The sequence below is a fragment of the Bufo gargarizans genome, chromosome 2, assembly GCF_014858855.1.
Source record: "Bufo gargarizans isolate SCDJY-AF-19 chromosome 2, ASM1485885v1, whole genome shotgun sequence".
NCBI lineage: Eukaryota > Metazoa > Chordata > Amphibia > Anura > Bufonidae > Bufo > Bufo gargarizans.
This window is the reverse complement of record NC_058081.1, coordinates 284,049,019-284,063,051: the sequence shown is the minus strand read 5'-3', so window position 1 is coordinate 284,063,051 and position 14,033 is coordinate 284,049,019. Positions and strand designations below refer to the sequence as shown.

General features: G+C 42.3%; 1 protein-coding gene across 4 annotated transcripts in view; it reads right to left on the bottom strand.

Annotated features, from left to right (window-relative positions):
• Positions 1 to 14,033, bottom strand: part of PNPLA8 (patatin like phospholipase domain containing 8) — an 80,083-nt gene that overhangs the window by 41,909 nt on the left and 24,141 nt on the right. For all 4 annotated transcript variants that reach the window (XM_044280339.1, XM_044280337.1, XM_044280340.1 and 1 more), the window contains 2 exons: positions 13,205 to 13,376; positions 6,961 to 7,018 (listed from right to left, as the gene is read on the bottom strand). In XM_044280339.1, coding sequence (XP_044136274.1) covers positions 6,961 to 7,018; positions 13,205 to 13,376 — 230 coding nt within the window. The remainder of the gene's footprint in view (positions 1 to 6,960; positions 7,019 to 13,204; positions 13,377 to 14,033) is intronic.

Below are 14,033 nucleotides of genomic sequence, written 5' to 3'. Positions count from 1 at the left end.
GCTCTACTATAGTTTCCCCCTCTAAGTTGCGAATCGACAGAATAAGTTTATTTTTCTTATCTTGTTGTGTAATTATTCTGGCCAGGAGCTTACCGGGGCGTCCAGACTCCGAAAAATACTTTAACCCCTTGAAGAGTACTCTATGATTTGCTTTCTCGATTAAGTATTTTTCGAGGGAGCAGCTCGCCTTCTGCATTTCTTCCCTATTGTATTCAGTCGGATGACTCGTGTACCGCTCAGTTGTAAGTGCAGCAGTTTTGGCCAGTTCTTTCTCCTCTTCCTTAAATTTTCTCTTTGCTGCAGCAATCTCGCTTATAAAGACCCCTCTCAAATATGCTTTCATTGCGTCCCATACTATATTGATGTTGGCAGAGGGAAGATTCACCTCCCAAAAGGAGGAGATCAGTATTTTAATAGACTGATAATTGTCCAGGATGGTGAGCCAATATGGATTCAGCTTGAATCCTGGCCCCCTCTTGTCCTTGTTCTCCCTGGTGCATACCTCAATTAGTACGGGTGAGTGGTCCGAGACTGTTCTTACCCCATATCGCATTTTCCGGATATTGATCAGGTTGCTCTCATTAGTAAATGCTAGGTCAATCCTAGACATTGCTCTACCTCCCCTAGAGACACAGGAGTATATTTTCTTTCCTCCGCCAAGATATTCCCATATATCCACCACGCCAGCCTCCAAACAGAACTGAGGCAGTGGCGAATTACACGGATTCCTCCCCGATTCTGCATCTGATGTAAATCTGTCTCTTTTAGGGTCCATGACCGCATTAAAGTCTCCCATCAGAACTAATCGACATTCTGGTCTCTTTTCAAGAAAAAACAATAGCTGGATTAGTGGATACATAGAGAATGGCGGAGGTATATAGAAGAAAGCAAGAACATAGCTGCAGCCATGCAGCTCGCCATACAAAAAAATAAATCTGCCCTGGTCATCTATATTAGATTCTATTAGGGTGAAATCTACAGAATTATGGATCAGAACTGAAACGCCCCTAGAGGATCCACTAAAGGTGGAATGATAGGCTTGAGAATACCATCCCATTGTCAAACGGGACACGGTTTCTTTAGTAAGATGGGTTTCTACTATGCAGATAATTGCTGGAAGATATCTTTTCAATGCATCCATTATGGCTTGCCTTTTGACCCTTTCCCCGAGCCCTCTGACATTCCATGCTACAATTCTAGTCGCCATCGATCACAGCAAGGAAAAAAAAAAAAAAAAAAAAAAAAAAAAAAAACCAACAAACCTGCAAGGTGGGTTCCCTTTGCCTGCTCCCTCCCATCCCCCCTCTCTGTTGATCCGCCCGAGCTGGTCAGCGAATCTCTAACCTCTGGCCGTTCTCCCCCTCTCTAGCCTTGCCCCCCCCGCATCATAATATTGGAGAGTATCATATCATAGGCCCATTTGCTCCATCCACTCTAGCGCTTGTTGTGGTCTTTCAAAGAATTGTAAAGTCCCGTTATGGATCACTCTTAGTTTTGCTGGATACTGGAGCGAATATTTAATGTCCTTGGACGCCAAACGTTTCTTTATCTCTATAAAATTTCTTCTCTTCTCCTGAGTCTGTCGAGCGAAGTCAGGGAAAAAGAGTAATTTAGTGCCCTGATATTCAATAGGTGTGCATTCTCTTGCTCTTTGGGGGACATGCCCTTTGGGGGACATTTAACATTACTTTTTTTTTTTGTTTGTTTTTTTTACGGCTGATTTTTCACCTGTAACTGGGGCTGACATAGTAGTCACATGATCACAGAGACTGGAACAAAAAGCGTGCAGCTGCCATCTCTGAACAGACATTTCAGAAGTCCCGACCGCCGGGAAGTTTATAGTCAATAGGCAGTCGGGGAAACTGGTTAAAGGGATTTTCCAGGATTATGGCCCTTTTTAACTAGATCCTGGAGAGTGTGGCACTTAATAAAGGGGTTGTCTGGGAATTCATAATTTCTAACAAGTGCAGGCAGCCTGTCTCCACTACTGAAAGGATCATACCTACCTGCTGCTGGCCACTCCATTGGCTCCTGCGTATATTGTCGAGACCTTCTTCAGTAGGGAAGGCAGGCTGCCGACACCTGGTAAAAGTTATATATTCCTGGACAACCCCTTTAAGTTCCGTAGGTTGTGAGATGGAGCTTCCATGGACTGGACTTGTTTTACCAATACTTTCCCACAGATGCTCAACTGGATTAAAGGGGTTGGCCAGTTTATATTACTAGCAACAAATATGCTGGGAATCAGCCTCCATGTCTGACGGTTTAATAAGACTAATTTATATTTACACGCAGATCGGCTCACTTCCTTCTGGGCGCTTCCTCAGAACATGGCTGCCGATGGACGGTCCTGTCCATCAACAGCCTGCACTCACTTACCTTGGGGACGGACAGAGGAGTTAGTGCATGTGGAATACATCCCTAGTGTGAGTGAACCTGTCACTGGTTCACAGGCTGACCTTCTCCGAGTCACAAGTACTAACCACTGCATACTGAGAACAACCCACAATAGCCATTAACTATCAGCAACATTTACTACATTTGCAAACTGCACAGGTTTGGGACCACATTTTTGTTAGCATTTGGAAATTCTTCAGACACTTTCATTTTGTTGCAGCCTTGTGTAAAATAAAATAAAAGTTCACATTTCCCCCATCATTCTGCACTGAATACCCCATAATGAGAAAGTGAAAACAGGATGTTCAAAATCTTTGCTAATTTATTGAAATAAAAAAATGTAAATATTGCATTGACATAAGTATTCAGACCCTTTAGTCGCTACTTAGTTGAAGTACCTTTGGGAGTGATTATTGCCTCTAGCCTTCTTGGGTATGATGCCACAAGGTTTGCTCACCTGAATTTGGAAATTTTCTGCAATTCTTCTCTGTATATCCTCTCAAGCTGTGCCAGGTTGGAAGGGGACAGTCGGTGGACAGCCATTTTCAGGTCTCTCTCGAGATATTCGATTAGGTTCAAGTAAGGGCTGGCTGGGCCAATCAAGGACATGCACCGATTTGTCCCTAAGCCACTCCCGTTTTGTATTGGCTGTGTGCTTAGTGTAATTGTCTTGTTTGGAAGTAAATCTTTAGCCCAGTCTAAGGTCCAGAGCACTCTGGATCAGGTTTTCATTAAGAATATCTCTGTACTTTGCTCCATTCAGCTTTCCCTTAACTCTGGCGAGTCTTCCTGACCCAGAAGCTAAAAAACAAACCCACAGCATGATGCTGCCACCACCATGCTTCACTGTAGGGATGGTACTCAGCCCTGCCTGGTTTCTGCAAAAGATAATGCTTAGAATTGAGGCCAAAAAGTTAAATCTTAGTTTAATTAGACCAGAGAACACAGTATGGGAGATTCTCCCATCTGCACACACAGGAACTTGGGATCTCAGCCAGACTGACCATTGGAATCTTGGTCACCTATCTTACCAAGTTCCTTTTCCCCTGATTACTTAGTTTGGAGGGACAACCAGCTCTAGGAAGACTCCTTGTTGTTACAAATATCTTTCATTTAAGAATTATAGAGGTCACTGTGCTCTTGGAAACTTTCATTGCAGCAGAAAGTGTTTTTCCAGATTTGTGTCTCCACACAATCCTGTCTCAGAGCTCTACATGATCAAGAGAAATGTTAGGCCCCCAGAGCTAAAATTTCAAGCGTTGTAGCAAAGGGTCTGACTACTTATGTCCATGCAAAAGTTTTGTTTTTCCTTTTTAATACATTTGTAAACATTTCTAAAATTCTGTTTTCACATTCTCATTATGGGGTAGTCAGTGCAGAACCATGGGAATTTATTATTTATTTATTTTTTTTACTTTACCACAAGGCCACAATTTAACAAAATGTGAAAAAAGTGAAAAAGGTCTGAAGACATTCTGAATGCACTGTAAATAGATTGCTAGATATGAGTTAGATAAAAAGATGGATGCATAGATAAATATAGATAGTATCATGTTTCCACAAGTTTATTTTTATAAACTAACTTTAATTTTTGTTGTAATGGTCAGTTAATTTGCACATCAACAGTATACAAGGTCATTACGCTGGCATTCTAATGTAGTCCCATCTCCTAAAATACCACGTTAGCTAAACTGCTGAGCATCTGCACTACTTACAGCCATTCAGGGAGTGGAATTCGCATGATGACCCAGCACTTCCTGTTGGGAAGCCGTAGTCAATACAGAAGGTTTAACAACAAAGTACAAGACTCATCAAGAGCTTTTCCAGTGAAACATACATACAGAGTGGCTGACATTCACAATCACAGTATGTCTAGTGCCCCCGTCAATTGAATTACTATTTGCAATGCAACATTTTATGAAGTGGCCTTTGTGTTTTACTGCAGCATTACATCAGCACTTGATACAGCAGACCATAGCAGTGAATAAACTCCCCGTCCCACAGTTGTATCATACTAAATGAATAATTGATCCACTTAAGGGTAAGTGATGCTTTTCAAAGCTGGAAAACAACTGTCTCTTTCAAAAGGCCACTTTGTTGCGAAATATAAAGAAGCAGAAAAATTCATTTTTGTACTATGCTGAGGATTGTCAAGAAAGAAATACATAATGCAGACTCTTCCATTATACTGAAATGACTCTGGAAATAGCGTTCATTTTGCATCGTGATGCATCTGCGCATACAGGAGGGGTACTTCTTATGTCTCTCAGTCATGTGCCTAGAAAGGACAATCCAACATGTGAAATTGGGTTCATCACTCAGCTGATTCATATGGAGGCTATATGATTTTCACGGAAAATAAATTGCGGCATTTTCCTTCAGACTCTATGTGGGAGTTTTATGGGGTTATCCAAAAGTATAAAAAGTTCCCCCATATGCCGGGCCCCGCATATACTTTTTTGGCTCCCCGCGACGCCGATGCAGCTTCTCCCTGTGCGCGGATGAAAACATCCGGTGTCAGGGGAAGCAGCCAATGGCAGGCGGGGGCGAACCTCCCTAGCATCGTGGGTAACTCTAGGGAGGCTCATCCCCACCCCGCCTGCCATTGGCTGCTCCCCACCCCCGACACCGGATGTTTTCACCTGCACACAGGGAGAAGCTGCAGCGGCGGTGCGGGGACCAGGCCCCTTCGCTGTGATTGACAGCGCTTATGCACGACAGTTCGGCTGGCTTTGCTGAACTGCCGGCTGTCAGTCATAGCGAAGGGGGCGTGGTTACCGTGACTTGAAGCAAGGAGGCCGCTGCCTCCGTGACTTCAAGCCTGACTAGAGAAGCGCACTGGCAGGGGATTAAAGAACGTTTTTACATCTTTTGCTTCATCTGCCTTCAGGTAGAAAATGATCGTTACAAACACGCTGCTGGCTACTCAGGTACTGCTGACGGCTTAGGATGTTTTTGGGGAGGTGACAGGTTCCCCTTTAACAATGAGATCCCTCTGATACTTTGGAAGCTCTCTGTGGACCTTGGCTTTTGCTGTGGGATGCGACTAAGAAAATTTCAGGAAAGACCAACTAGAGCAGCTGAACTTTAATTTGGGGTTAATCAGAGGCACTTTAAATGATGGCAGGTGTATTCTGACTCCTATTTAACATGATTTTGAATGTGATTGCTTAATTCTGACACAGCTACAGCCCCAGTTATAACACTTATGCAACCACATAATTATTATTTTTTTTGTTTTCTTCCCTCCACCTAAAAGATTTCAGTTTGTTTTTCAATTGAGTGGTACAGTTTATAGGTCACATTCAAGGTGGAAAAAGTTCTGAAATCTGATTTATCCTTGTCTCATTTTTTACATCCCAGAAACCTGACATTTTAACAGGGGTGTGTAGACTTTTTATATCCACCGTGTATGACAGAAAAAAATATACCTACAATTTTTTGTGTGCATAATAAGGTTCCAAACATTTCTACCTGGTCTGACCTAGGGTTTGCTGGCTGTTTTTTGTAGGAGGAAATGTAACCTGAATGTAATAAATGCTGGAACAAATGACCTTCAGGAACACACTTAAAAAATGTCAGCAGTTGCTGTAAATATGACACACGGCTATCAAGAAAACTATCTGCATCACTAACAAATTTAAGAAAACCCTCACATGGCAATAATTAGTTTTAGTTGTGAAATGTTGGTAGCACAGGCCTGGTTTGACATTTTACACCAGAACCATCATAATAGTTAAATGACATATTGTACAATCAGACCAAACCAAATAATCATAAAAACTGAGGAAACACACAAAATAACACTGTTAAAAACATAATAACCGTATTTTTCTCCGATAAGACCACCAATATTGGGGGAAAATGTCAGTGTGCCTTGTAGAGTGAATACCAATCAGTGATTCCTTTATGGAAGCACCCATTAGTACAGCAGGACCGGGGAGCGGTGAATACAGCGCTCCCTGGTCTCCTTTTGCTGCCCTCGCAAGTCGTGCTGTGACCTGCACACAGCTTGAGGATGTAGACGTGCTCTGTTACCTCGCACCCTGCAAGGTCATGTCACAGCACTGGACTCCAGGACGCCGCCACCACTCCTGAACAGGAGAGATGAGCTCTGAGTTGATTAATTAATTTTTTTGCCTGATCTGGATGTCTGATGGGGGTCTGAGCTGAGGTCTAATTAACACTGGGGGTCTGACTGGGTGTCTAAAGCTGAAATCTCATTAACATTGGGGGTCTGATCTGAGGTCTGATTGCAGGTCTAAGCTGAGGTCTAATTAACATTGGGGTCTCAGCTCAGGTCTAAATAACATTGGGGGTCTGAGCTAAATTTTATTAACATTGGCGGTCTCATCTGAGGTCTTATTTTTATTTTTTATGTTTTCTTATATTCCTCCTCTAAAACCTAGGTGCGTCTTATGGGCAGGTGCCTCTTAAAGGGCGAAAAATACAGTAGTTACTAAAACAGAGATTTCAGAAGGTCCTTTTTTTTTTTTTTTTTTTAAACAAGCTATCAATAAACAATTCTGTCACACAACAACCCCCGAGCATTGCCGTAATTACCTTAGGACATAGAGGATTTCTTGCAGTCTCAATCAGAAGGTCAGAGCCCATTTTTTCCCTTTTAGAAAGAAAAAATACAACTTATGAACATGAAGAATAAAACACGACTAGTACCAGAACAATACAGAGTTCATGAAAACATAAATCGCCCCAAAAACACATTTATATTACGTTTTTATTATAAAATATTTTTGGGGCGTTTTCTTGTGCCATTGATATGACTATCCAAATAAAAAATATGATATTGCATTTTTCACACTGGTCACACTGAATTATTTCCTGCTGTCTGCGCCTCACTTGTCAGCCTTGCTGCATATACAGGCCCAGAATGATAAGGATCATCTTACTATCAATAGAGGGGGCAAGTTAAGGACATCTCTGTTATACTGCTGGAGGCTTTTCATACGGTAGAATAGTAACACAGGATATATACATTGGTTGTATGTCATTCCACAAATTCACAGCAGATCACACAACGGAATCGACTGAGAAAATCTGCTAGTGTTACATGTGGATATTGTAGACCATTTCACTACTGCTAAATGGAAAGGGGTGAAATCTAAGGGGAAAATCCATTTAAAAAAAAAAAAAAAAAGAAAATGTAAAAATCTGCACTGCAGACCAATTTCTGTGTGGTACATGTCCACAGCAGGTGGATAAGATGTGTAAAAGGTCACTTGTGGGCCTACTGTATTCTGTTGTGGATTATACACTAAAATCCAAAGCAATTCTGACCCACATAGACTTACCCTTACAGTGCAGGTTTCATAAATCATTACGTTTGATGGAAAAGGGGTCTTTTTCACTTTAGACCCTGTGTCTTCGTGTTGATAAAACAAGGCTTTAAAATAAAGAAATACTGTATCTATGCTGCAATCTGACTTCCACTTACTTTCTGATCACATCCGATCTCCTTCTCATGAATCATGCACGATAAACCATTTCTATATTCCTCCCTAGCGATAGGTTAAAGGATGTAATTCTTCATTATTATCTGCCCTACATTGCTGACCTGTGTAACTAACTAGACCTTAACGCTGGGTTCACACCTAGGCGTTTGTCAAACGTGCGTTTCTATGCGCGTTTTTGTTGCGCGTTTTTTTTAATAGTGAACGCGCGTTTGACGCGCGTTTGGGTGATTGACAGCAGTGTTGTCCAAAGAGTCTATGGCCCAAACGCGCGTCAAACGCGCCAAAAAAAGCTCCTGTACTTGTTTGAGCGTCGGGCGTTTTACAGCGCGATCGTACGCGCTGTAAAACGCCCAGGTGTGAACCCTTCCCATAGGGAATCATTGGTTCTTGCCTGTTGTGCGTTTTACAGCGCGTAGGAACGCGCTGTAAAACGCTCAGGTGTGAACCCAGCGTAAAGTAGCAATGCCTGGAGGACCCATTAAAACAAGCAACATTAAAAAGGAGGAACAAACATGTAATTCCATGAACTTATTAGCGGAAGGAGGGAAAGAAAATGCCACAAGATAAAGAATGAAAACCGCTACCGCGCTCACTAACGGATTAAGACCCCTACACTACTAAACACACCACTACCCTCCACTCCATACAATGGAATTGGGCTGCAAACAATCTACTATTTCAGTCAATATAGATGTCACTTAAAGTGAACCTGTCACCGGGATTTTGTGTATAGAGCTGAGGACATGGGTTGGTAGATGGCCGCTAGCACATGCGCAATACCCAGTCCCCATAGTTCTGTGTGCTTTTTTTGTGTAAAAAAAAAACAATTTGATACATATGCAAATTAACCTGAGATGAGTCCTGTCCCTGACTCATCTCAGGTTAATTTGCATATTTATCTATTTTTTTTTATTTTTTTTTACACAATAAAAGCACACAGAACTATGGGGACTGGGTATTGCGCATGTGCTAGCGACCATCTAGCAACCCATATCCTCAGCTCTATACAGAAAATCCCAGTGACAGGTTCCCTTTAATTACCCCTCTGCCCTGCCTCAGTGAGTCTGGCTGTACTATGGCGGCATCGCTCTGTTGCGATGGCAACAGCCATGAAAGTTGGGCTGGTCCCAGGGAGCTGGGATGCCGAACTAATCAGACTCTGCTTCACATGCTTCTTAAGGGCAAGCTATTCAAACAGGCATCTGCTTGCCACAGTTGCCTGTGGTTGGTATTCCTGCCTTACTAGCTAGTTTTGTGTTCATTACTGGATTGCTGACCTTCTGTCTGTTTCTCTGACTTTGCCACTGTAATCCAATTTTCCTTTGCTGTGATCTGGTATTTGACTCTGCTTGTTATTCGACCTTGCTTGATATTGGACACTGTTTGGTATTTGCCTTTGCCTGCTGAATTTGTCTCTGATGTTATTGCCTGGTTTCACTCTGCTGTGTATGTGACTTAGCTTTTGGATTCTGATCTGGTCCTGGTTTTCCCGGTCTGGTTTTGACTACTCTTTTACCCAATTAGGTTTAGGCCCCTGTACTTAGTCAAGTCAGGGACCATTATCAAGTTTGGGGCTGCCATTAGGGCAGATTGTGCAAGTAGGTATGGACAATGGTGCAGGAGGTAAACAGGGCTGCACTGTTCCCTACCCTTCATGACAGATCTACACACATCTCAAGAACATTAAAATTAAATAAAATGCGGCTCTTACTATCCAGCTTGGGGTAGGTGTTATCCAGACAATAGTCAATAAAGACTTCTGATGCTGTAGTGATATTCAAAAAGAATGGAAATGGAGCTTTTAGTCTGTAGTGGTAGCAGTGCCCACAAACCTGCTCTGGCTGGTAGCTCACTCCATACCTTCCACTGTCCGTCCATGTTGCTCAGAATAATGCTTAGATACAGGATGCCGCAGAGATCCTTTTTGGATGTTCTTAGGTGTTCTTGGATCCTTTTTTAAGAGGACTTTTAGTTTTACCTAACACATATCATTTTACAAGGGCAACTAATAGGAAAAATAACACCTCATGTATTGCAGAACATAAAGTCTCCAATGTTGTTCTTCCTTTCAGTTGCCAGATTTAGAAATTTCCTATTTTTAGTGGAATGTATACCTAGGGTATGACACATTTTCTATTTTCTAAAAGGAAATAAATAAATGATTCTACTTGCATTAGTGATTTGGTATTCCCCAAGACTACTTTTTCTCTTTGCTGTAGAGGTCACTGAATTCCTAATTGTCTTGGGCAGGGTATGATAATCCTGCTATCCTTTGAAGGTTATTTGACGTGAAATGACTGGGGGTTCGCCATGTCCCTAAGGAAGGAAACCAAAGTATCCGAAATGCATTGGAAGTTTGATTACTACCAGCTCCCTTTACAGAACTGTAAGACGTCCCTGTAGACTTCAGACAAGTGGTGGAAACAAAACAAGCACCCTAACAGCCGTCGCGGATCTGTGGGCATCGCTACAACTATAGGTTAAAAGCTCCATCTGCATTCTTTTTGAATCTCATTAGACCTTAGGAATGGTTTATGGACTACTGTCTGGATGACACCTACCTCAAGTAGGATGAGGACTGACTAGAATCCTGCTTGATCATAGTAAGATTCACATTTCATTGAATGTTAATATTCTTGAGATGCGTGTAGATCTTTATTGATCCAAATAGTGGATTGTTTGTAGCTCAATTCCATTGTGTGGAGTGGAAGGTTGTGGATAATATTTTTAATAATTTGTTTTTGTAGTAAAGGTATGGCTCAGCAGTTAGCACTGCTGCCTTCTAGTCCTTGGGTCCTAGGTTGGAATCCAACACATCTGCGTGGAGTTTGTATGTTCTCACCGTGTTTCCCACATAGGGGTGGGCGATATAGGCGATATGCGATATAAATTTGTGCCATGATATGGATTTTGAGCATATCGCCAGAGTGCGATATGATTGCGCTCTATGCGCGCACCATGTTCTCCTGAGCCGGCACAGTGGAGAAGGAGGGAGTCCCTCCCTACTGTGCGCGGCTGCCGCTGACCACCAGTGAGAAAAAAGTAGGAGGAGGAGGGGAGGGACTGACAGTAAATCATTGAGTTTTCACGGTCTCCGTGAGAGCGTGAAAACTCAAATCCAATGGTATATTCTAACCCCCAGGCGTTCCCATGGTGACAGGGACGCTTGCCTGGGGGTTAGAATATACAGGGCCACGCCGCTCACAGGAGCACATTTATAAACGAAACAGTAACTTTAACTTTAATCAGCGACTCTTTACTTGTATACCTTACTCTGTCTTGGCTCCGGTAACAGCAGGCAGTGCGGGTGGGCGGCGCTCACTCACTGACGTCACACGCCTGCTCCTCCCACTAGGCGGCGCGTGACGTCAGTGAGTGAGCGTCGCCCACCCGCACTGCCTGCTGTTACCGGAGCTAAGACAGAGTAAGGTATACAAGTAAAGAGTCGCTAATTAAAGTTAAAGTTAAAGTTTAGTTTATAAATGTGCTCCTGTGAGCGTTGGGGAGGGGGATCTGTGGATGGCACTATTTAGGGGAGGGGGATCTGTGGATGGCACTATTTAGGGGAGGGGGATCTGTGGATGGCACTATTTAGGGGAGGGGGATCTGTGGATGGCACTATTTAGGGGAGGAGGATCTGTGGATGGCACTGTTTAGGGGAGGGGGGTCTGTGGATGGCACTGTTTAGGGGAGGGGGGTCTGTGGATGGCACTGTTTAGGGGAGGGGGATCTGTGGATGGCACTGTTTAGGGGAGGGGACTCAGCTAAAGTCCTATTCTAAACCTAAAAGGTTTAAACACCCCCCCCCCCCCCCAAATATAGAAAACAATATATCGCGATATATATCGCACGTGCTTAAAATTATATCGCAATATAGATTTTAGGCCATATCGCCCACCCCTATTCCCACACTCCAAAGACATACTGATAGGGACCTTAGATTGTGAGCCCTATTAGAAACAGTTTGATGCTAATGTCTGTGAAGTGCTGTAGAATATAGTAGTGCTATATAAGCGAGTAAAAAATGTTTTTCAAAATAATATGTTAGCGAGCAGGGTAGTGGTAGCCATTTTCCTTCTTTATCTCGTTGAGTATAGTGGTACTGGGTGGTAGAGCCAGTACATCTACTGCAGCTCACCTATCCTTATCAGCTAATGGTGTGGAAATGAGTGGTTACTTGACTAGGAAAAGAAAATGTATTCATGTATTAGAACTGTACACCCCGGTTTAGGTGTGGTGAATTTGTTAAGGATCTTAGAAGCCTGCACCACAGCACAGTGCTATACTATGACCAAGGACCAGACAGGTCCGAAAGATGCAGGAGCATGTAACCATCGACAGGACGTTTTAATGGGTGACTAATAAAGAAGAGAAATCCTTCAGTCTTCATTTACAATGCTAGTTAATAGATTTTACAAAACCTCACTCATAAGGTGGGGGAAAAAAAAAAATAGAAATCAGTGCACAGATTAGGACCTTCTGCATATTTTCTAGTCTGCATCATGTCCTAATACATTGCAGATTTATAGCAGATTTCTGACACAACAAGGGTTGTAATCCAAGGTCTGCTGCAAAGTCTGATTATATGTAGCAGATGTGACTTTGGCTGCAAATCTGCTTTGGAAAATGTCCTCCACATCTGAATAAGGCCTCAACTGTATCTACAATAATGCATTGTGTGCCCTCTACATTGTGAGCCACACAATAAATACGCATGACCCTATCGGGGAAGGGTTTCTATAAATCGCCCAAAAAATAAAGCCTATTTAGGCTAATAACCTCACTTGTCCCGGATATTAACACTTAACTTTTACCATCTTTCATTAAAAGTACTCCCTAAGTATAAGTTAATGTGAGCTATAAAGAAAGGGTTAAAACTAACTAATGGTCTGTCAGTTCTGTAACTGCCTGTCCGTTACCCCTGATGAAGCCAGACTAGCTGGCGAAGCATGTTGGGGGACAGGTTTAGAGTTTTAGATTCTGATGCCGGTAGTAGTTCTGGCAATGAGTGCAGCATAATACTAGGAGTATACACAAGAGTGAACATCGGTTCCCACATAGAACCATCCATAGTACACTACATATAGGACGGTATTGCACTAATCAGTGAATACAGAGTTCAGGTGTGCACCCTGTTACAGAACTGACAGAGCATTAGTTAGTTTTAACCCTTTCTTTATAGCTCACATTCACTTGGAGCTCATACTTAGGAGTACTTTTGATTGACGATAGTAAAAGGTAAGGTTATTAGCCTAAATAGGCTTTATTTTTTGGTGTGACGATAACCATCTTATTACATAGCAGGCAGGTGTCATCTGGTGCTGCATACTTACTTCAGCAATTTTTCCCACATCTCACTATTATAGTAGGCATGGCTCCAGCCCATTTTAACTGTTCCAACGATGACGTTCTGCTTGAAGACATCACTTCCTAATTTACGGTACATCTCATCGCATTCATCAAGTGGGAGGTGGAATAATCCCAGCATGAATGCCAGTATGGCCCCTAGTAAGGAAGACATATTGAAGTATATACTGTATAACAGGCCTGAGAATGCATGAAAACATCATGACATGGAACGTACAAGTCACAGAATCTATCCCTGTATGATCAGCCCCTGGATGAGAAAGGCACAGTAGCTGACTATATTATGGCCCATCGCTTTACATTCCCATAGGCAAGAACAATTTTTATTAAAAGGAGATTAAAAAATATTTAAATAAAATAGAATCCCATCAAACGGCACTTTATCATATATCTCCACCTACCAGTTATTAAGTGTTTTCAAAAAATGATGGCTCAAAATATTTTCAGAAATTCCATAAAAACCTGTTAATGGGGAGACACATTTGGTAATATTCTCCATGATTAGCTCCAAGGGGCATGTCAAAAGCATTGGTCATGGCTCTTGGGATCACTTGCACTGAAAAAAGGCTGAAAATATTTAGAAGAGTACTATTATACTGCCATCTAGTGTGCACACGCAAGTAAAACGTCGCACAAGTGTGCAGCCAAAATATTCTGCATTAATAAAATATTAGCAGCTATTTATAGGCCTATCACAAATTCTGTGTTGCCATAGGAATGAAGCAGATATTGCTTGCGTTTTCTATACCAATACCTCATGAAAACACATTACACTGCGTATGGTGTAGTCGCCAT